The sequence below is a fragment of the Protopterus annectens genome, chromosome 14.part0 (genome assembly GCF_019279795.1).
Source record: "Protopterus annectens isolate FY-2018-M chromosome 14.part0, PAN1.0, whole genome shotgun sequence".
Classification (NCBI taxonomy): Eukaryota; Metazoa; Chordata; order Ceratodontiformes; family Protopteridae; genus Protopterus; species Protopterus annectens.
Genome location: NC_056748.1, coordinates 809,352,789 through 809,377,644, shown reverse-complemented (window position 1 = coordinate 809,377,644; position 24,856 = coordinate 809,352,789). Strand labels below are relative to the sequence as shown.

The window sequence follows — 24,856 nt, the reverse complement described above, 5'->3', positions numbered from 1 at the left end:
TAATGCCAACTGGCAAACTCTTGCTTGTATGTTAAGTACTCATCTAATTTATCCTTTACCTCATATAGCTGTTTTGGAGCAACCACTTATTGGTGTATCACCTCTTCACACCTCAGCTCCTTATGAATATGTATTAATGGTGTATCACCTCTTCACACCTCAGTTCCTTATGAATATTTATTAATGACTGCCTAACTCTACATTTGGATACTCCCTAAACTGTTTATTCTTATGAATATTTATTAATGGCTGCCTAACTCTACATTTGGATTCTCCCTAAACTGTTTATTCTTATGAATATTTATTAATGGCTGCCTAACTCTACATTTGGATACTCCCTAAACTGTTTATTCTTATGAATATTTAATAATGACTGCCTAACTCTACATTTGGATACTCCCTAAACTGTTTATTTACAGTGATCAAAATGGCCTTAACAAGTGGCTAGCTCATACCAACCTTCCATGGATTCCAAAGATTTATCTTATAACCAGTCTACAAAAAGCTTGATCACCTCTTCTCTTAATTCCTCTCCTTTATTAAAAAAAATATATATTTCTCCAGACCCCCCCCCATTTATCTCCACTTTCAATACATTAATAATGATGCATGATCTGAGATATAAATGTGACACATGGTAAAGGCCTACACTAAATAGCCATGCTTCTTATGAATTAAAATTGTATAATTTCTAGAATATATTCAGAAATGGGATGAATAACATGTATATGCATTCCTATCACATTTTGAAGAAGTTATGACATCTACTAACCCCACTGTAGAAACAAACCTATTTATAAAATTTAGCAACAGTGAAACCACAAGTTTCATGTTCCCAGAATGCACTTCCCTTCTACCAAAAACCGTATTCTAATCTCTTACTGACATGGCAATTCCTTTCTGTAATAACACATATTCCCACTGAATTCCAGCTTAACCGTATCACAGAATACTTAGTCATGTATAGATTAATTAATGTGAAAACTACTGCTTCCAGCATTTTCTTTATCCAAATGAATAAATACATACATGCTATGTGCATATGTGTCTAGGAACATAAATGGGAGATTCTTCAGTACTAACATAGCAACCCTTTGTCCCTTGATTTGTTGACAGAACGCAAATCCCCCATAAATATTACTTTTCTTTCCAACTTAAGGTGTTGTATAGCTGGCAGGTATGTTTTCTGCAGAGAAATAAACCCTAGCACTCATCAAAGCACAGCTGTGCACCCACTGCAGAATTGGAAATCAAGATTTTTGTGAGCCCTTTCTATGCCACAGGGTTTCAAATTAGTAGCTGTTAGCTGTCTAAAATGCATCCCCGCAACTCTTTCAGTGGACCAGTCTTTCACCCCTTGTCCACCACAGACATTTGAAGATTAGCTCCATGGAAGCAGCTCTCATAGTCATTTAATCCATCTCACAGCTCTGCAATTTGTTTCAGTAATTTCACAGGAAAAGTGCCATTACTGTCAGAAAATGAAAAAAAAAATAAACATCTTTATTACACATTTTTTTTAAAAAATGACATAAGTACATATATTGCAGTAAAAAAGTAAACACACCTTACTAAGATTTAAATCTCAGATTAATGCTCTCTTAAGTAACAAATTCCATTCAGCACCATAGGCATTAATTACTATTTCTATTTTTTTCTGTTCCAAAATCTGAGGTTGACCATACTGACATGACATTGTTTTTCACCTAAGCTTTCTCTTCTCAATCAGTACCATGCAACCACAAACATATGACAATGTATTGCATGTCCTTCTTTAAACTACTATTTTGTTCTTTTAGAGTGGCAGCACTTGTATTAATGTTTACTTTTAGAATCTCTGATCAGAATATAACTATTTTTTTCATTAATTTTTTTGTTCATTTTCATGTTTTACACATGCTTTAATGAGCCATTTATTTTCCAGCTACAAAATGGTGCTTAAGTTAGATTTTTTTTATAAACCTGGGGATAAATTAATTGCTAGAACTTCTCTTCATTCATCCATTCTGCTAGTGATATCAGGTTTGCTGGCATTCTATCCTCAGCTTATTTACAGACAAAAAATCTTAAAAATGTTATGACCAACATGACATAAGAGCAAGGAAGACAAATTACTAAACAAAGTATCATGAGATTTCATTCAAATCCAACATGATGTGCACTAAAGGAAGTTGACTAGTGCAGGAATGCCACAGAAGGGAAGAAACAACAAAATCATGCTTTAGTTACATGATTATAATGTAGCAAGAAACATGCACTCTGGGGAGAGAAAATGTTATGTTTGGGCTATAGCTGTACATTAAATTATATATTTTCAACAGATGTTGTTTGTACTTTGTCACCATTTCCATTTTCACAAGGATACCTTCATTTTTATCTGATCCTTTTATGTTCTTCCTAATAGCTTTGAAACTATTGAAGCATGATAACCATTGATTTTTGTAGGTCTACAACTGGATTTTCTTGTTGAAGCATGTTTGTCATGTTATCAGCCTCCTAATCTAGAACTGACATATCTGCAGTCTTGCAGTTTTATCAGTCTGGTAATCCAGACTTAGCTTATCCACACCATATCACCCTTTTTGTACTTTCTTTAGATGTGTGCTTTACATATCCATTTCCTATAAGTGACAACCATAAGTAAACTTTTTGGAAGTGATTATATTACAAAATAAGTCACACATACTGCCTATCACACCTTGCTCCATAAAACAAATGCTATCATTCAGTGAAGTTGACCAATCCTTACAGTTATTTTTTAAGCCTTAGAATATCATCTAAATATTGTATAGGTCCTGGAAATCCATTAGTACTTCTACGTTCCACTTGTTTTTCAGCCACAAATCATGAAGGCACTACTGTTTTATCCTCTATTGAAATCAGACATTGTTTCAAAAAGGAATGCATTTGCAGTCTGCATGACATAGACTCAACAGTAAAGAATCTTTCACTGTTAGTTGCAACCTGCAATTTTAAATATTGAGAATGTTTTTGCTGAGGTCAGTATAGTACTGTAAACACTAAATTAAAAGTATTTTCCAGAGTTAATTGTTGTAGAAATCTTTATATGAAGCACATATATGAGTTATACTACAATGCTACATGAGAAAACAGGTATGCTCCCTCATTTTGACAAATGATATGTTGCTTTTATCTATGTAATCACAAAATTAAGCAAAATATCAAAAAGTACAGGCAACTGTCATTTGCCTTACTAGCTTTTTTGGAATGGCAACTTTCAGTCAATGAAGAATGAGTAGAGTAGATAACTTGCACTCCTCTTAAGCATACATGAGAGGAAGGGTCTGTAATTTTTTAAGAATTATAGTTTTGAACACATAACAAAACCATGATTTTTTCACCTTTTCAGAAAATTTAAATATAATAATAGACTTTAACTAGCTTAATGTAAGCAAATTCAGAGTAACTTAGTCAAAAAGGACTGGCACTGTCTTCACAGACTATTTAAGGAGCTAGTGACCAGCAGTACTATCACTAAACTAAATGAAAAGGAAACAACTTCATTTATGATATCTAGGCTGTGTAACATTATAAGGACTCAAATTGTATTCTGGGAGGAGGAAAAGTGACTGAAAAACAAAATCACATTCGTATGGCGGTCTCAATGATGTTTGAGATCTAAGAAATTAAAATATAATAAGAAATTGAATCTGATGCATTAGTAGTCTACAGATTGTCACTGTTTAATAATAATACATATACTTCTAAGTTTATTGTAGATTTTTTTTTTAAATAGTACTCATCCTGAAAAAATGAAAATATACTTCAAATAAATTATGTAAGTTATGCCAATAAGCACTGCACCTCATTTGAATAAACAATATATGACTACTGACTGCTTAATGTCTTCCAGATGTTTCTGATGACTAATGCTAGAGCTGAATAAATTCACAACTAAGGGGAACTGTGCAAAATATTTCTAGAATTAAAAACATTTCTGCTGTCTCCGTAATATATGCTGTAACATTTTTTTTTTCATAACAATGAGATGGACAGAAGGTATGCACTGGTGCTATGAGTGAACCAGTTGTTGAATGAGGGGGGGCTTCTAAAGACATTTAAAAAATACTTCTGTATTTTCAACCAGGTACTGCATTTATGTTGTACAGGGTTCTTAACTGTGAGTAAACTGTTTCACCCTTACTTATAAAACTTTTTATGTGAACATATTTAAGGATAAGGCATATGAAGAGTTGTATGAAAGGTTGGACAGTAAGGAGGGAGGAAAGGACCTGTACCAATCGGCTAGACAGTGGGACCGAGCTAGTAAAGATGTGCAGCAGGTAAAGGTGATAAAGGATAATGAGGGAACCATACTCACAAGTGAGGAGAGTGTGTTGAACAGATGGAAAGAGTACTTTGAGGGGCTAATGAATGAAGAGAATGAGAGAGAGAAGGTTGGATGATGTGCGGATAGTGAATCATGAAGTGCAGTGGATTAGCAAGGAGGAAGTAAGGATAGCTATGAAGAGGATGAAGAATGGAAAGGCTGTTGGCCCAGATGACATACCTGTGGAAGCATGGAGGTCTTTTAGGTGAAATGAAAAGTGAGAGGATGCCTGAGGAATGGAGAAAAAGTGTTTTGGTACCGATTTTTAAGAATAAAGGTGATGTACAGAGCTGTAACTACAGAGGGATTAAATTGATCAGTCACAGCATGAAGTTATGGGAAAGAGTAGTGGAAGCTAGGTTAAGAATGGACATGATGACTAGTGATCAGCAGTATGATTTCATGTCAAGAAAGAGCACTACAGATACGATGTTTGCTCTGAGAGTGTTGATGGAGAAGTACAGAGAAGGTCAGAAGGAGTTGCATTGTGTCTTTGTGGACTTAGAGAAAGCATATGACAGGGTGCCTAGAGAGGAGTTGTGGTATTGTATGAGGAAGTCGGGAGTGTCAGAGAAGTATGTAAGAGTGGTACAGGATATGTATGAGGGTAGTGTGACAGCGACAAGGTCTGCAGTGGGAGTGACAAATGCATCTAAGGTGGAGGTGGGATTACATAAAGGATCAGCTCTGAGCCCTTTCTTATTTGCAATGGTGATGGACAGGTTGACAGATGAGATCAGACAGGAGTCCCCGTGGACTATGATGTTTGCAGATGACATTGTGATCTGCAGTGAGAGTAGGGAAGAGTTGGAGGAGACCTTGGAGAGGTGGAGATATGCTCTAGAGAGAGAAGAGGAATGAAGGTCAGCAGGACTAAGAATATATGTGTGTGAATGAGAGGGAGGATAGAGGAATGGTGAGGATGCAGGGAGTAGAGGTGGTGAAGGTGGATGAGTTTAAATACTTGAGATCAACAGTTCAAAGTAATGGTGAGTGTGGAAGAGAGGTGAAGAAGAGAGTGCAGGCAGGATGGAGTGGGTGGAGAAGAGTATCAGGAGTGATTTGTGACAGATGAGTACCAGTAAGAGTGGAAGGGAAGGTCTACAAGAGGGTAGTGAGACTAGCTATGTTATATGGGTTGGAGGCAGTGGCATTGACAAAAGTTAGGAGTCAGAGCTGGACGTGGCAGAGTTAAAGATGTTAAGATTTGCACTGGGTGTGATGAGGGTGGACAGGATTAGGAATAAGTATATTAGAGGGTCAGCCCAGGTTGGAAGGTTTGGGGACAAAGCCAGAAAGGCAAGATTACGTTGGTTTGGACATGTGCTGAGGAGGGATGCTGGGTATATTGGGAAAAAGATGCTAAGAATGAAGCTGCCAGGTAACAGGAAAAGAGGAAGGCCTAAGATGAGATTTATGGATGTGGTGAGTGAGGACATGCAGGTGGTTGGTGTGACAGAGCAAGATGCAGAGGACAAGAAGAAATGGAAACAGATGATCCGCTGTGGCGACCCCTAACGGGAACAGCCGAAAGAAAAAGAAGAAGAATTACAAAAAGCATCCACCGTAGATTTAATCATTTGTAGCAATTACCACTTTTTGTATTTATTAGCACTATTTCTTCTGTTCCTTAATATGGAGTAAATCCATTACCTCCAAGCCCAGCTCTTTGCATCAATAAGCTGTTTATTCATTCTGTTGCAAACAAACCTCACTTTCGACACAGGAACCAACTGTGAAAACATAGTAAACGTCAAAGAAACAGCAAAGGTTCCAAGCACGGCTTAGTTCAAAATATTTAATTTTACAAAAATACACAGGGTAAGCGCTTTCACGGACCAAAGCGCTTACCCTGTGTATTTTTGTACCCATTAAATATTTTGAACTAAGCCGTGCTTGGAACCTTTGCTGTTTCTTTGATGTTTATTCATTCTGTCCTGAGTAACTACTCTACTAGCTTTCTAATCACAATTCTTCAGTTTAGATGTCTTCAGTTTGTGCTCCTCAAACTAATTAATCTGTTTCTTCTCAGACATTGTATGTTACCAGTAAATGTGCTACAGTTTAAAATAACTCAGACTTTTCTTTACATTCATTCTTACCTCATTACTTCCTAAATGTGCACATTGTGATCTTTAACCAGACATCTAACAAGCTAAAAATGTTCACTATTGATTATGTTGCCACTCTTTGACAAAATCTTCCTTAGTTCAGTTGCCTTATTTTCCTAAGAACTGTGATATCTGATCATAGTCTGAAATGCATTCAAATGCTACAAATTATTTAATTTTAGAAGCATTTAACAAAGAAAAATGGCCATCAACAGGACTGCCATGCTGTTGTGATTTTGTTTTTCAGTTTCTTTGTCTTCTCCTCAGAATATTGAAACAGGTTACCTAGCTCCACTGTCAAGATTAGATATTGGTAACATTTATTCTCCCCTCCAGTGTCTTGGGTTTTCATCTGCAAACCAACAACATGTTAATTATCACAGTGAATTTCACTTCAGGCCATCACTTAAAATAAAATGCAATTGGGAAAATATCAAACCTACATCAAAAGGAAATGCCTCAGTGGGAAAAGAAAGACACTTTTCATGTCAAATAGCATTTCTTTAGTGATTGATTGACTGTCATTACCTGTTCTTCTCATCCTTTGCTATGCCTTCCTAATGGTCATGTCTGTGCTCCAAGTTTGGTATCAAAGATATCTGTCAGTTATATCAGCCTCCTGGGTTCCTATTACCAGATCAAAAGACCGTAATCGCGAATACAAAAAGAGCAACACGGACTGTGCGAAAGACAGAAACGCTGAATGACCAAAATAGCGAAAATTGAAATGTCGAAGTGTAATGGTTGGCCCGTGTGCAGTATAGCTCCGTAAGGTAAGTGTGCGATAGATATGACTTTAGGGTTAGGATGTGGGTTAAGGTAAGTGAATAGATAGGTAATGTATGTAAGATATAGTGTAGTGTTACAAGTAGGGATTTATTTAACTGTATGTATGTATGTGTATTATTTATTTTTTCTGGGTGTATCTCTGTAGGGGAAGTGTGCGGTAGTTACGGACCTTAGGGTTAGGGAGGGGTTAAGGATAGTGCATAGATAGTTGTGTATGTGGGGTTTAGTGTAGTGTTGGAAGTAGGGTATTGTTAAATGTATGTATGTGTATTATTTATTTTTTTGGATGTATGTCTGTAGGGGACGTGTGTGGTAGTTATGGACCTTAGGGTTAGGGAGGGGTTAAGTTTAGTGCATAGTTAGTTGTGTATGTGGGGTTTAGTGTAGGGTTAGAAGTAGGGTTTTGGTGCTTTACTTTAGGTAAGAAGTAGGGTTTAGTTAGTGTATGTATGTGGTTTATTTATTTTTTTGGGTGGGTAGTATGTAACGGGTGGTGGATTGGCTGACTATGACAGTTCATTATTTTATTTTTCTCTGTTTAGTGCGTTCGGGATTTTCGCGGTTCGCGTTACAGGTGTTCACGTTTAGGTATTCGCGTAAAGGGTTTTTTGATTTGGTAATATAGACCCCAGCCTCCTTGAGCAACAACTGGTTGAAGCATTGTGTGCCACTTTCTGACACTTGTAGGATTCTATAAAGGATAGTCGGCTGGCTGATGCTCACTTTCCCTTATTGCTCACCACCTTCTGAATGTAACCTTTATGCAGGAATACTGCACTTCTAAGACACAGTCAGAGGCAGACAACAACTACTAAAGCCTAACTTTCGCATATTTTTGGAAATGGAAACGAATGTAATTTTTTAAACTTTGAGTTAGACCTACACAGCCAAAAGCATAAACTGCGAGGATCTCATTTTTACCTACAATTCTGAACTCAGTTGTGAGAGATAGTTATAATAGATTGAAATTTCTGTTATGAAACAAAGGCATTTTATGATAAATCACTGACAGAATATGTCGTCATTAACCTTCCTGTTTTATTTATCATTTCTTGTCTCAGTTGCTAACATAAAATCATTTATTTTTACTTTCATCATGAAGTAAAAAAATAATCATTTCAATTAAATGATGATATATTACCTTGAGATGCTAATCCTTTTAATCATGTCACATTTAAAGATTATTCTGCAAAAATTGCATGCTCACCTTGAGTTATATTAAACCCATCATTTAAACAGAATTGATCAGCAAAGTTATACAAAGCTCACAGTGTTGAACTAACCAGTTACCTTTACCATCTGCATACTCACGGAGTGTCAAAACATGCAGTATATTAAAAAAAAAAAATATATATATATATATATATATATATATATATATATAAAAACACACACGCTTAGGCAAACATATGTGGGAGCCCGCAGAAAGACCAATACTTATACTTTTTTCTTAATGCTTTGTATGACAATGTCTTGTACCCATGGTGGGGTGCTTCAAAAGGTCTTTGAAGACCCCTTTATAACATAAGCCCTATTCATAGCTTCATAGTTGTATATTACTTAAGTTTAGTCCCGTAAGAGTCATATTAAAATAAAGACTCAAAGTTGACTGAATATGCTAAGGGGCCTGCTGTTAAATCCAAAGCCTGTTTTAACATATCCACAGAGATATACATTTAAATTACTAGTATTTACCAGAAGTTGGCAGCAGTGAAAAGACCATGTTAAATAATAGGCCCCATTGCTCGTCACTCTGGTACTTGAGAAGGTACATGAGATGAGTCAGAAATATGTCTTAGCAACTTGACCCTTTACTACCTGTTCTATCCCCAGAAATATACCCATTTGACAATCTATAGCTTTATTCTTAATTTGATAATGCTACTTGCCATAGTAAAATGAGGAACTTTGTCAAAAGGTTTTGCCAGATCTAAATAAGCCACTGCAAGTCAAATTCTCTAATCCAGGGCTTTATTGACAAGGTCATAAAAATATACAAGACTAGTAAATGTGGAGCATTGCTTCTTAATCCCAAATTGATTAAAATCTATAGCCAACCCAGAATTATTTTCACAATCTGGTAATGATAATAAAAATTTTTCGAAGTATTTCCTACAGAGTAAGGTTAAACTGATAGACCAACAGCTGTTAACTAAATCACGTGACTGCTTTCTTTATGAAGAGACATATTTGCTAATTTCCAAGAATGCGGAACAGTTTCATGGTATAATATGGTGTTAAACAGCATAGTGAGTGTTGTCAGAAGAACTGATAAATGAAAATTTATTTTTTCTTTGAATACCATCAGGCCCCATACTACTATTTGATTTAATTTCACTCAGAAGCAGTGTAGCAATCTATTTAGTAATGAGCAAACAGAAAAGTTTTCCATCTATAACAGTATTCCTGTGGCTGGTACCTGCAGGCACAGCTAACTCAGAAAGTAAAGACTTAGTACACTAGCTATATCCTTGATGTCACTTATAAACCTGACCATGGTTTAACAATAGGTCTATATGAGTATTCATGCCATTTACATATTCATTAAACTGTTTACTGTTACATCTACCTAATGTTATATTTTCTTTATGCTGGACTTTAGTTTGTTTTATGTTATATTCTACTTTTTATAGACCTTGCTAAAAGCCATCTTTGAGACCTTCATTTCTTATAAATTATAGACTTCCTTCTCTTACATTTCACATGTATAGATATATTATTTCACCATGGGGCAAGATAAACATGAGAACAACCTTCTTAGTAGGCCTACAACTGTTTGATATTTTATAACATGTTGATTCAAACATTTCCCAACAGCATGGTACTTTTGAGGAGTAAATTTTACTCTGGTGATTTTCATCACATTTATTACTAACATTTATAAGATCTCATTCAGTACAATCATAAGAAATATTTCAGACTTACACATTTCTGTATTAAGAATAAAAAAATAAAAAACTACATGTGCAATTTTCTAAAGGAGGGATTGAGCTGATGTTTACTCCCAGTTCATAACATTTATTACCAATAAACCCAATATATTGTTGCTGTTGGTTGGGAAATTTATCATCAAGTTTTTTAAAGTCATAAGATCAAATAATTCACATTCCATGGTACTTTAACAGCTACCTTGCTCCCAGTTAATATGCTGGTAATTAAATTAACTGGGTAATATGATATTCTTATTATACAAGTTGTTTTAATTATTTGCTGGACTTCAAGAGCTTATTGACTGCATCAGGAAGATTTGTTTGTTTTAAAGTTTTGATATGTTTATGTTTAACAAGCATGTCACGTTTAAGATTAAACTTATAAAATAGAAATAAACAATTGACTGACTACGTAAAATCTCTGATTTGTATGCAGGTATGATAAAACCAAAAATTCAATTTGAAATATGGTGGATATAACATTTTTAAGGAAATTGTAAGCTAAATAGGAAATGTTTCAGTCACTAAGGGTCTGCTGACCAGAGTCTAGAAATGTATTTAGTGTTTAATTACAGTATAGTTCAGCATTTATACAACATTGATCACTGTAAAAAGAAGGAAATTTTCCATCGGGTATACTAAATTAATCCACAACATAATGAAAATCTAAAACACTTAAAGTTGCTGAATGAGAAGTTAAGGTAAAACATTAACCAAATCCAAAACTGTATTTAAAAGGGAAGGGCTTTGAGTAACAGGACTATGACAGTAGCAGAGGACTAGAAATAGTACATCACAAGTCACAAGACTAGGAAGACAGAAAATTGTTGAAGAAAGGAGACATGAAATAATACGGCATTTCTGCAAGCTTTTTGAACAAGGTCATCTTTCATTTGGGAAGGCTCAACAGTAACTACCTCACATAAATGAATGATTTATTACTGTCTTGAGTTTATTGTTTTAGACAGAGTTTAGCAGATTGCTGCTTAATTATTCTCAGTTTATTTACTGTTCTGTTTTTCTGCAGTCTGCCAAGAAGCCAACTCAATGTGCCAGACAATAATCACCCAACAGAACTCTCTTTTGGACATGGGACAAGAACTCACTAGAGCTGTTACGAATGTTGTTTGCTCCTTATGCTTTAACTCGCGATATCAAAGAGGAGACCCTGAATTTGAAGCCATGCTGGACTACAGCAAAGGAATTGTTGACACTGTGGCCAAGGACAGCTTTGTGGACATCTTTCCATGGCTGGAGGTATGGACAATAGTTTCATAACCAGAATGTATGGGGAAGAGGGGCTAAAAAGCTTGGTATATGTATTAACACTAAAAAATATACATCCTAAAGCAAGGTAAAAATAAATAGCCATTTTCTGCAATGCATCATTTAAAAATAACGTAGCCTGGCCTTCTGGCTAGGATGCAGAATTGAAAATTAGTTGTGTGCACTACAAACTTTTTGCATATGGTGCGATAGCACTATTATAAAGAGCATGGTTCTTGACATATAGTTTTAATTTAAACATTCACAAACTAACCACCTAAATATACAATTAAATGCCTGTGATCTACTGATTTGATTCTTAAAATGAAGCTATTTCTGCAGTATAATTAATGTCATTATTGTTTGCATAGTGTGCTAACAGGCTGGAGGCTATCACTACTGCTGGACTAAAATGGCACAGCTAGGTCAGCAAAGATGCAGGTTTCTAAACTCTATTGTTTAAACTTAGTGATCTATGTCATGATACGTGACAGCATTGCATCGTGACTTGTGGCAGTTTGAAGAGTAATCCCAGTCTTCCAGGCTTCATTGCCTTAGTTTGGCCTTGAATCCCCATCTATCTTATTTCAGATGCAGCGTACAGTATGGCACAGATTCAGAAAGGAGTAGCAGTAGTGTACAATAAAAGTAACCATAGCTGTAGAAAGTGTTTATGCCAACTTTAAACAGAAGAACAAACGTGAGTTATTGTACCTTCTCTCCCTAAGCCCTAAAGCTAAGTTTTCACATTATATAATTAATCAAAACATTCAATAAAATACATTTATCACTGTAAAAGTCTATGATATGAGATATAATTTGTATATAAAAAGACTCTAATTTGATCATTCTTTTCATTATATGTTATGTATTTGTGGAGCCTTACATGAAGTATATCCGGTTTTAGATATTTTTGTCTAGTGAAACACAAAATGAATTCAGAGAGCTATTCTGTGAGCAGTACTTTTAGGCAGCTGACTGACAAGAAATCACAGATAATTTATGCTATCATCTGCTGGCAAGCTTTATCTTACAGACAGTGATGTGGTTCCTTCAATCTCTATTTGCACAGTGTGTGATACAGCAGAATAAAGTTTTGGTTGCCTACCTATGAAAAGTTGCACTTCTTCTTAGGGACTTTAGGGAAAAAATACTGAACAACGACTAAAATCCTATTCTTTAAGAAAAAAACATGACTATACATTATGCTATGCATGTGTGCTTGAGAGGATTGTCAGCCTGCCACCACTGAGGTGACTGTTTAGCATAAGTTCAGCAATTTTACATAAGCATATCTTCTAAATTGTCTGATAATGTAGTGCATTTCAAGCAGCACCAACTTGAGTGCTAGATTTGTATTTCTCACTGTTGGAGACAACACGAGGACTTATAAAATGAGGCATCTAAGTTTGCATTTTGTATAATATTCAGTCTATACAGGGAAATATGCAATATATTGACATAATAATTTTCCTATGCAAACTAATCGAGACCTTTTGTTTCTGAAAATGGTGCAAAAAAAACTACAGAAAATGTAAAGCTGTAACATCTGGTTATCTGAAACTAATTTTAATTTATAGGTCCTTAGTGTATCATTTGCTAAAAATATTTAGCAATATTTTAGACACTTTTATTTAATCAATTAATTCATACCTTCATTCATTCATTCCCAGATATAAAATTTAATCCAATGCAACTGGAGCTTGTCCTGGCACTTACTGTGGTCAATTTTGGGAACGAATCCTGACTGGACAAATAGCACACACACATACACACGCAAAAGTCTCTGACTTACTCGCCACCAACAGCTGCCATCAATACAGCCATGATTTGCTAGCCTGCAAAGCTAAGTTACAGATATGCTGACAAACACAGACAAAACAATAATCACATAAAGGTTTCCCAAAGCCATAAATCAAAAAAAAGACATGATTTCTCTTGGTTGTAGCATTTAGTTTGAAGAAATCAGGTTCACAGCACATGGGTAAAGTTTAGAAAACGGAGTGAACTCACAATTCATTGTAGCCTTCACTTTTATCATTCAACCCTGACACTACTGTATATAAAATTACGACATTACCAAGACAAGTGAAAATAAGGAACTTTATCAGAAATAAAACATAAACCCAATAACACAGCTTACCTTTAAGCTTTTATTAAGTCTTCATAACAGAAGTAAAACAGGTGCATAAGAAAATCATTAAGCATATTCAATATTTTTGTGCAAAATAATATCACATTCCAAATATAGTATCTTGCAGAGGTGGACTCTCTGTGGCAAGGTTTAGGCAACCTTGGAGCACATTAGCATTTCCTTAAACATATCTTGTCCATAAATCTATTTTTTTCAATACAGATCTATTTTGAACTTATTTGGTCAAAGGCTTATCTATGGCTTCGTTTGGTTTATTTATTTCATTTTAATATTTTGAATAATTTTGTCCTTCGAGAATAACGTATGCATTGTTGTTTATTTATCTTTGCTTGTTTGTCTTTCATTTTTCAACCCTAGCTTAAGATTGCATGAGTGAAGGAGATCAACTTTTCAAGCGTTTGTTTACATAGGTATTCAGAGAGTTTTCTTGTTTGAATAAAAATAAATAAATGAAAGAATAAGAAAAGTTTAATGCAGTTGTCTCATCAGTCTGTAATTTAGTGTTGTGGTCCTGTTTAATTGTATTCAATGTTGAATGACTGAGGCTGTTTTTTATTTTTTATTTTTGTTATGCAGTCTATATCCACAGTGAATCTTTGTTGGTTGATATTTTTGTGCTATGTTCTATATTATTTGGAAAGGTAACTGTTACTCCCTCCTATTTTTTATGCTAAGACATGTAAATGTGTTATGTCCTAACCTTTTCTGATGCAGCAATCCCTTTAAAGAATGAATATATGTTGGCTGATATTTCTAAGCTATGTATATCTTCACCAGTCTTTGCACAGGTAATTGTTGTATGCTATTGCTATCCTGGCTTAATGGTAATTGTGCTTTTATGTTAAGACATGTAGCTGTACCATGTCCTTTTTCTGATTTATTTATTTATTATTTTGTATTGACATTTTTTTTTTCCAGAGAAACTCTGACTGGTCCATAAGAGCCCCTTTTCAGTGATGACTCACAGAAGAAACGTCCACATGCATTAAAATACAACATATTAAAAAATTCCAACACATGTAAAAATACAACATAGTTAAAAAAGTCAGTAACAGCAAATATTTGCTTAGTATAATGGAAGTACATTAAGTTAGGGTGATGATAATTATACATACAAGGTGGAATGCAGGTACAAGGTACCTGCAGTTTGAAAGCAAATGCAAAGCTATAAGGAATAAGGGGGTATAATGTTTATATGAAGTGAATACATATAAGGTGGATGCAAATACAGTGTAGCTGCAAACTACAAAAGGAAAAAAAATGAACTTGAATCTATGAGTATATAGACTGGATGTGTTACTAGGATAAATATGGAAGGGTCTATATTAGATCAACGAACGCTTAAAAAAGCAAACGGTGATTGATCGAACTTATGTAAGCAAAAGCTTACAATCTCAAACTGTCAGAACAGTGTTTTTTTCCCAAGGCACAAAAATCGCTGTTCCAAATCACATACACACAACACAAGCACACCAAACAAACAGCAATCCACACACATACACCTAAAATCTGACACCTAACCCTACACTAAACTATACACACACCACTAACTATCCACTTACCTTAACCCAAACCCTAACCCTAAGGTCCGTCACTATCGCACACTCACTTCACCCGCTCCCTAACCCTAACTCACCTAACCTGCCCTAACCCTCACGTCCACATAATCGCACACATACCTAACCTGCGCCCTAACCCTAACTCACCTAAACCGCCCTAACACTCACATCCACGCAATCACACACTTACCTAAACCCGACCCGTAACTTTCCACCACAGTACTGAAAATACCAAAGCAACAGAAACGGACAACCAAATTCTTTCCCTAGGAAAAATTTTGGTTTCTATTGCTTCGATATTTTAAGCTTTCACTTACATAAGTTCGATTAATCACTGTTTGCTTTTTTAAGCGTTCGGTGATCTAATATAGACCCAATATGGAAAATGAAAGGAAAGGCCATTAAGGTGCATCAGATTTATCTAGGAATGCAACAAGAGCAGAGCTAAGACCTGTTAGACAAGACTGATGCAAGAAGGAATTGTTGTTGATCAATATTTGTGTACTAATCTGTGTTCAATAATCTGTTATGTGTGTGCACTTGGTATTTAATTTTGTGTCATGTTGTTGTTGCTAGGCTTGCTGTGCTTTCCTTGACTCCAGCTTGTGTGGCAGATATGCCTGGCATGGTCCATTTTTTTACTACCATTCCATGAATTACCCCAGTCTATCTCACTAGCCCTGTTCTGCTTCAATTTTCCCATTACATGTTCTTCTGTCTGGGTTTTGGGTCTGTAAAATGTTTTCTGTGGTTGCTTTTTAACATGTGGTTTGCTCCTGGTCATCTTACCAGTCTTGTTTTAGCTCCAGTGGGAGTTGGAAGATTTATACCTGGAACTGGTTTTATTTTTTGACATTACCAGGGTTTCAGCATAACCTCTTCCTTAGGTTTGATCTTTTCCAATATTATGACCCCGGTCAACAGATGCTGTCTTTCACTGCCTCCTTACATCTTTGGGGCATCTTCCTGCAGTACTTTTCCCATTTGGGTTTAGTAGCTCCCTTCAACGTCATCTCTTGTTTTATCAGAGTCAGCTTTCATTCTGCTGGTTTCCACCTTGACTTCATTCAAATTCCACAATAGCTTCCGGTTCCTCCAGACTGCGCCTTGATATCAGCGGAATCGACCTCAATGCTGTTGGCTTCAACCTTACCTCTCCTGACCCCAATATCCTTTGGGTTCAACATACTCCTTTAGTGTTGATCTCATCTTCTACAGGCTCAGCATCAACACAGTCAACATCATCAACCTCTACTTCTGTCATTTCCAACATCTTCTTAGGGTCGACAGTGCCTTCGAAGTCAACATTTTCCTCATTGGAGCCAACCTTAATCTCTGCAGGCATTGATCTCTCACTTCCAGCATCTTTTCAGGGTTTGCAGATTTCCATGAAGGCAGATGTCGGTAGTTACAAGGTCAACTTTGATTTCATCTATATCCTTTTGGGTTGGCTGTGACCCCTACTTTCCTGCTGACCTAATCAAGCTTTCCCCTTCCTCTCTTCCTCTGCTGGGTCACATTTCTCCTCCTTCCTTACTTTCAATTACTTTTTGAATCCTCAGTTGACAGCTCTTTATTCCCAGCTGCCCTGTTGACACTTGGGTGTTTTCGGATACCTCTCCCTTGAGTCTCCTAAATAGGGGACAGATATTTATTTCTTACCTGCCCTTCTATTGGTGCCCCTAATGTTCTAAAACCTATTGTTTTTGTTTAATTGCCAGTCCTTTTAGACTTGTATTTTACTGAGACCTGGCGTCTCTGGCGCAGTTGACATTCCTGTTACTTCTTCTTTGCTTGCCATCTTCATTCTGCTCCTCTCTGCTCCAGTTTAGCAGTGGTGCAAGACACTCCCTTTAGTACCTGGTACACCCTTGTGACTTACTCACAGTAATGTATTTCTGTTGAGAGTCAGTTGGAGATTCCTTCTGAATGTATGTCATGTGGGAGCATGCACCAATGGGGAACATCTAGTTGTAGAATAGGATGTATTTTTATTTGGGGCAGTGTCATTTTCTGCTATAATGCTCCTTGGTGCTATACTAGCAATCTTAAGAGAAGGTGTGGGAGTGTTCTAGTGATTCTGTATGTGATTCTGCTTGCTTTTCCTCCAGGCTAATCAGACTTTTCACCCTCACCAGTACCTTGGTCATGATCTGATGCTGGTATTTGAGAGACTATTCAGAACGTATAGACCATGCCAGGATCTTATTTAGGAGACTGAATTTTTTGAGCTAATTAGTGTATTAGAAACTCAGTTTGTGATCTGATGTAGCTTTTGCTGAGAAGATTACCATGCTAGGACTTTGTGTGCATGTCTGATGCAGGGTTTACTGAGCTTATTGCCTTGTTTTAACCTATGTCTAAGGCTTGAGTGTCTCTCATGAATGTAGGTTCAGGACCGTGTGTTCTTCAGTTCCAACTTTGGATATAATCAGTCTAATTCTATGCAGCTCCGATGTGTGCTACCACAGATTCAGATCTAGGTTTACAGTTTTTCTTCCAAATATCTGATGAGACTTGCCCATTAATGGTTCCTAGGCATAGTTCTATTTATGAGTCATTCTACACCAGTAGTAGATTTATGTGTTTCTACACTTAAGACACTTTCTGTTTTTTTCTCAGTGTTGTTGTGAACAGCCCCACATTTTTTTCTACTCATCTATCAGAGTTATAGTTTAAAAAGTAAAAACTGAGAGGATTTTAAACACTATGAGGAGAAAAACACTCCTTGTCTAACAGTTGTTTCAGAATCCCTTCTTTCACCTTCCTGTTCTCTTTTCATACACTGGAGTGGTACATGGTGTTCTTCAGATGAGAGACAAGATCTTCTACACTTCTTTACTGAAATGTGTGTCTACCAAGGTCTCCATTTGATTTTCTCCTTTCGTCCTTCAGGGCAGTTCCATAATGGTAGTATGCATAACATATTCCCTAATCCCTGGAGTCATTCAGCAGTCTCCAAGTCTCCATGTTTCCTATACCATCTGCTTTTCATACATATTGTAGAGTATATGGCTGATTTTCTGTTAAAAACTCATCCTTGACAAATCAACTATATGGTCTCTTTCTTTTGTGGCATCCTTTTGTTATAACATTTCTTCTAAGGTATACATTACGTCTTTTTCCTCAGTCTGTGTTGATTGTGGTCTTTTTAGGGAAACCTTCTAACCTTTCTCTGTCTGATCAACTTTTTCATGTATTTGTTGAATTGCATGTGTAGTTGCAGCTGTTTCAGATATCACCAGCAGGTCTGTGCATGGAGATCCCCTCTCCTGACTGACATTTATGCTACCTCTTGAATGTTTTTACTTGGAGTGTAAGCGCATCTCAACCTTTGAATCCTTTTTTTTCTTTTCTTCTTTTTTTTTTGTTCTCACAACCTTTCTGGGTACCATACACACTTTCCCAGTTACCTCATCCATTTTTCTACCACAGCAGTTTCTGTTTTCTGAATGGGTTGAGGTTGCACCTGGCTGTGGTGTACATCCTCATCCCTCATACACCATTGCAGCTTCCTTGCTTGGTCTGGCCAACAGCTACCATTCAGTCCTTTTTGATACAGTACTTGGCTGTAGATGATGTCTTTGTACCATACATATTCTTGCTGTTCCCTCTGGTTGATCCAGGTGATATTTCCTCCTCCAAGACCTCAAAACTTTTTGCCCTTTGGACAGTTATTACCTTTCAACCCATGATCTAACTTCTTCATCCTGATGGTTGTTAGTTGCTGCAGCATCTCCAAGTCACTTCCATGTGTTATACCCTTGGTATTTAATTCCTAATGGTGTCTGCTTCCATTGCAGCATCCTCACATGTAGCCATCTAAGACTTCCATGGAACGTTCCTTTTGAGAGACTGCAAACTTGTTCTACTTGTACTCTAAACTATTTTCTGGTGTTAGGCAACTTTAGATTCCTACAGCTACAAAATTGTTGCTGAGGCTTGGCAGTTACTTTCAAGATTTAGAACAGACCTTTACATAGCCATAGCTACTATGCTTTTTACTGCCACATGTCAATATATACCAGTGACTTTGTGTACCTTGTGGCTGTAGTCACTCAATGGGCATCTTCTGCACCTTAGATTTCTATACTACTAGCTTGACCATATGAGAGTGATATGTCCAAGTGTGTGTCTTTTCAGGACACTTCCCACTGGCGTTCCACCCATCTTATCACCTCTGTCCAAAATAAGAGAAAATGCATCCACATGCAGCTTCTAAACTATCAACTAACCAGTAACCTCTTATCTCATACTCAGCATGGATTCTGCCTACATCAGAGCATGACAACTGTTCTTCTAAGCTTCACAAATATCATTGATCAAAACAGAAATAATGAACAACTAGTTTCCTCTATCTTCTTAGATATCTACAAAGCCTTTGATATGGTCTCCCATCAGAAACTGCTTGATGAACTTACCACCCTAAAACTTAGCCACTCTTCTCTTACCTGGTTCCATAGCTGCTTATCTGGGCCACAGCAAGCCACCAAATGGCACCTGGAACTGTCCTTCCTACTTCCTGTCACTTAGGAGTTCCCCAAGGTTCTATTCTAGGGCCCCCTACTATTTAGCATTTTCACCAACCATCTCCATCAACCCCCCCCTTGCCTCAGTAGGCAGGCCATTTGACTATTATCTGTGCAGCACCCTCCCTAAAACAACATGTTTCTAGAATCCAACAGTCCTTCTCTGCTGTTGAATCATGTCTCTCAGAATATCAACTAATTCTGAACACCTCTAAGATTAAGCTGATGCTGTTTCACCTCGGCAAATAACACAATCCCCCCACCCCATTCCAAATATACTCCTCCAACAACACCACAATATCAGCCATCACACAAACAAAACTACTAGGTGTACTAACCAACAATAATATGAAATTCAATTTGCACCTATCATAGTCCATTAAGAAAACACATAAAACTCAGATCACTGTATAGAATTAGGTCCTTCCTAACTAACAACACTAGACAGGAGATAGCATGTACTAATCTACTCCCCACCATGTTATACACCTCTCCCATCTTTACTAACTTAAGTAAAACTGACCATTGCAAATTAGAAAGCTGCTATATAATAAGATTGCAAAATTCACCATCAACACATCAGATAGGTCTCACCACTGCACTGCCTTACATCTACTAAACTGGCTAGAACTTGCCAACCTCATGACTTATACACAACTAACCTCTGCTCGCAGAACAGTACATCACCCTGATCAATCCCCGCCCTTCAAACTCTGCTCCAACTTTATACTAACACTCTCCTCCTTTGATATTCTAACAAATCCTTACTACAAGTCATTAAATCCAGCAATAAAGCTGATGACTCCTTCTACTCAAACTACATATCAAAGACATGGAATTCCATCCCTCAACCAGTCCTAACTACTTCCAACCCATCTCACTTTAAAAAAAACTTCTAAAAGACATCCTCCATAACAACTGGACAATAGGATGGTGCAGTGGTGCAGCGGTTTCATTTTTGCCTCACAGAAAGAGGTTCTCTGGTTCAATTCTCGGCTGGGGTGCCTTCTGTGTGGAGTCTGCATGTCCTCCCTGTGTCCGTGTGGGTTTTCTCTGGGTGCTCCGGTTTCCTCCCACATTACAAAGGCATGCATTTCTCCCCAGGACTCCGCTGAAAATTGGCTTTGTTCCATATCAGACTTTCCCAGTAAACAAATGTTAAATAAATGTTAAATAAATAAAATAATTGGCTTTGCTCTTGTACCACCCCTGGTTAATCCAGAAACTACACCTATTCCTTACTCCTGCTCTTACTTCTCTAGCTCCCCCCATTTATCTTAAACTTTCCTTCCAGCTTCATAACTCAAACCATCCTGCTACTACCACACACTAATTTTCTTCTCACCTAATCACCTCATCACAAATTTTCTTGCATCTCTCTCCATCTCATCTATCATTCTCTCCCCCACCTCTGTTGCCTTCTTCTTCAACTTCCACCCTCCCTCCTTTCTATGGTACCTATGATTACACTCTCTGTAGCCTACCAACTAAGTAATTAATCCTTGTAACCACACAATTCCCGATATAGCAGGCTTCCTATTTATTTACAACTCTTTTCATTTTTATACATGAATTAAGTATGTTTTACCTCCTATCTACAGCACTCTGGAATCAAACTACTCCCTTTTTCTGGGTATCTCATGACTCCCATATATTAATGGGTTATTATGCAACTGTTATATACACTGCAAACAAACTTTTCTCTATCTATGAGCCTTGTATACCTCCTATTGAGTATACTTTATGACCTCACAAACTTGTGGGTTTCTTTTCAAATTGCAGTGTACATATTTTATGCACTGTTATATTTGTATCTGCCCTTTAAAAGTTTCTGGAAACTGCTGTTTTATGTTCTATTTGTAGCTATCCATTAAAAGTTGCTAGAAATTGTTAACATTAACATTGTCATTTAATTATTGTGTGTATCCTACTTCATGTTATATTTGTGTGCATCATTTAAATTTAGAGAAACTGTTAATACTTGTTGTTGTTGTTGAAACTGTTTAGAGTACTTAAGTTGAAAGTCTGACTGGTTCCAAGGGAAAAATTGAAGAGCAGACTTAGTAGAGCTGGGAATAGTTTAATCTTAGCTAAACAGCACTGCACGAAGGTGCACAAAGGTGCGCGATGTGCAAAACCACACAAATGCATATTTTTAAGGCAGGTAGATGAGAGAGATAGAAATTAGCCCAAAACGGCCAATAAACTAGTAGTTGCTGGGCTGAGACCACTCCTCCAAGGACAGATAGGCTGCTCAAAGCTCCCCACTCTCACTGGTGAACAGAGAAACTTCCTCCTATCCAAGTAAGGATATGGACAACACAGAAACTTATACCGCAGCCCTGAATTCAGCAGAACCTGAAAACAGGACTAGACTAGCTTAAAAAAGGCGGGAAACAAGATTTTTTTTTTCTTTTTTTACAGATACAACAGTACACTACACAAAAACACTTTAAATGCTTTAAACAGGCTAGCGCACTTCAGTGTGTAGCCTACAACAGTTAAACAGATGCTTTTAACACAGAAAATGACTTTAAATTACTTTGAATGTCCAAACATGAAAAAAAGCAAGTATTTCAGCAGAAAATAGCTTTTTAGAATACAGAAATGCTAGTAGAGCATGTTTTAGGTGAAAACTAGCAGTCGCAGGAGAAAAATGCAAAAAAGAAATATACTTAAATCAGTTGAAAGTCTTTCTTTGTCTCTCTGCTGCTTGTAGTACTCTGCAGGACCCATGAGGAGCTTAGCTGAGTTTAATACAAGCGCAAAACCATGCAAATGTGGGTTTTTAAGGCAGGTAGATGAAAGAGATAGAAATTAGCCCAAAACGGCCAATAAACTACTAGTTGCTGGGCTGAGACCACTCCTCCAGGGACAGATAGGCTGCTCAAAGCTCCCCACTTTCACTGGTGAACAGAGAAACCTCCTCCTATCCAAGTAAGGATATGGTCAACACAGGAACTTGTACCACAGCCCTGAATTCAGCAGAACCTGAAAACAGGACTAGACTAGCTTAGAAAAGGTGGGAAACAAGATTTTTTTTTTTTTTTTTTTTTTTACAGATACAACAGTACAATACACAAAATTGCTTTAAATGCTTTAAACAGGCTAGAGCACTTGAGTGTGTAGCCTACAACAGTTAAACAGATGCATTTAACACAGAAAACAACTTTAAATGACTTTGAAAGTACAAACAACAAAAAAAGCAAGTATTTCAGCAGAAAATAACTTTTTAGAGTACAGAAATGCTAGAAGATTGCATTTTAGGTGAAAACTAGCAGTCGCAGGAGAAAAATGCAAAAAAAATATACTTAAATCAGTTGAAAGTCTCTCTTTGTCTCTCTGCTGCGTGTAGTACTCTGCAGGATACCACGAGGAGCTTAGCTGAGTTTAATACAAGAGTAAAACTGCACAAATGCGGGTTTTTAAGGCAGGTAGATGAAAGAGATAGAAATTAGCCCAAAATGGCCAATAAACTACTAGTTGCTGGGCTGAGACCACTCCTCCAGGGACAGATAGGCTGCTCAAAGCTCCCCACTCTCACTGGTGAACAAAGAAACTTCCTCCTATCCAAGTAAGGATATGGGCAACACAGGAACTTGTACCACAGCCCTGAATTCAGCAGAACCTGAAAACAGGACTAGACTAGCTTAGAAAAGGCGGGAAACAAGAATTTCTTTGTTTTTTTTTTTTTTACAGATACAACAGTACAATACACAAAAACACTTTAAATGCTTTAAACAGGCTAGCGCACTTGAGTGTGTAGCCTACAACAGTTAAACAGATGCTTTTAACACATAAAATGACTTTAAATTACTTTGAAAGTGCAAGCAGCAAAAAAGAAAGTATTTCAGCAGAAAATAGCTTTTTAGAGTACAGAAATGCTAGTAGATTGCGTTTTAGGTGAAAACTAGCAGTCACAGGAGAAAAATGCAAAAAAAAAATATACTTAAATCAGTTGAAAGTCTTGCTTTGTCTCTCTGCTGCTTGTAGTACTCTGCAGGACACCACAAGGAGCTTAGCTGAGTTTACCCTTGATAGGTATAAGCAGGGACTTGGGAGATGAAACATATACAAGTTAGGGCCTGGAAGATGAACCATGTACAGGTTACCTGTGTCTATTAGAAACATAGGTGCCAAACCAGGGATGAATTTCCCCTGTCACCCTGAGAAAAAGACAGGCCAAATACACTCTGAGATTTTCAAGGTAAGTGGCTCCTTTTTGGAATAGACAGAAACAAGCAACAGAAGGCTGCAGGAAATAGAAGATATTTTAACCAGGCATTCAGGGAAATAACTGGTGTGAAATTGCTGAAAAGAAGATGAATCAAAAAATGATGGGACAGCAACAGAAATATCAACAAATGACACAGAAATATGCTGAACTTGAGGACAGGTCATGAAGAAAATTTGAGGCTTACAGCTGTACCAGAACAAATTGAAGGAAAGGACTATAAAAACTACACAAGAAAATGACTCAGAACATGGACTTGGCTTTCTATTGTTGATATTAAAATAGAAAGTCTGCATATAGTAAATATTTCTAATTTGAGACTGAGAAAGCAGCCAAGACTTGTATTGATTGAATTGTATACATACCAAACAAAAGAGGGGATTCCTTTGATTTTATAGAAGAAAAGAACTGTAAAAGTTGAAGGTAAGAGAGTTTATGTGAATAATGAATTTCTACTGCTAACATGATCTAACAGGAATGCATTCTGCCTTCCATAAAACTCTGCTGAGAAATGAAATATTATTACAAGTTATTGTATCCTGCTACTACTTTGTGTCATCTACTCACTTGATTTAAAAATCTACACAGAACCCAGGCAGGCACAAGATGAACAACCAAAAAATGGAAGGATTAGAAGAGGGACCAAGGAACAAGTAACTAGTCAACAAATGCAGATAAGCATCCTATGAACACATCAGTGGAGAAATTTCCTACAAAAATTTTTCCTGTTTCTCAAACAAAATGATGGCTAAAACAAAGGTGATGAAAGGGCTTTCAAAAAGTGAGATTTTCCATAAAAATATGCTGGGAATATTAAGGGAGGATAGTATATCAACAAGATACATGTTTATATGGACAAGAACCTTTGATATAACTAAAATGTGTTTGCACGCTAGATAAGTATAAATTTGTAATTATAAATTTAGTCACAA

General features: G+C 36.8%; 1 protein-coding gene across 1 annotated transcript in view; it reads left to right on the top strand.

Annotated features, from left to right (window-relative positions):
• LOC122789257 (steroid 17-alpha-hydroxylase/17,20 lyase) overlaps positions 1–24,856 on the top strand; it is a 199,618-nt gene that overhangs the window by 18,822 nt on the left and 155,940 nt on the right. Inside the window, exon 3 of the mRNA XM_044056553.1 lies at positions 11,209–11,438. Coding sequence (XP_043912488.1) covers positions 11,209–11,438 — 230 coding nt within the window. The remainder of the gene's footprint in view (positions 1–11,208; positions 11,439–24,856) is intronic.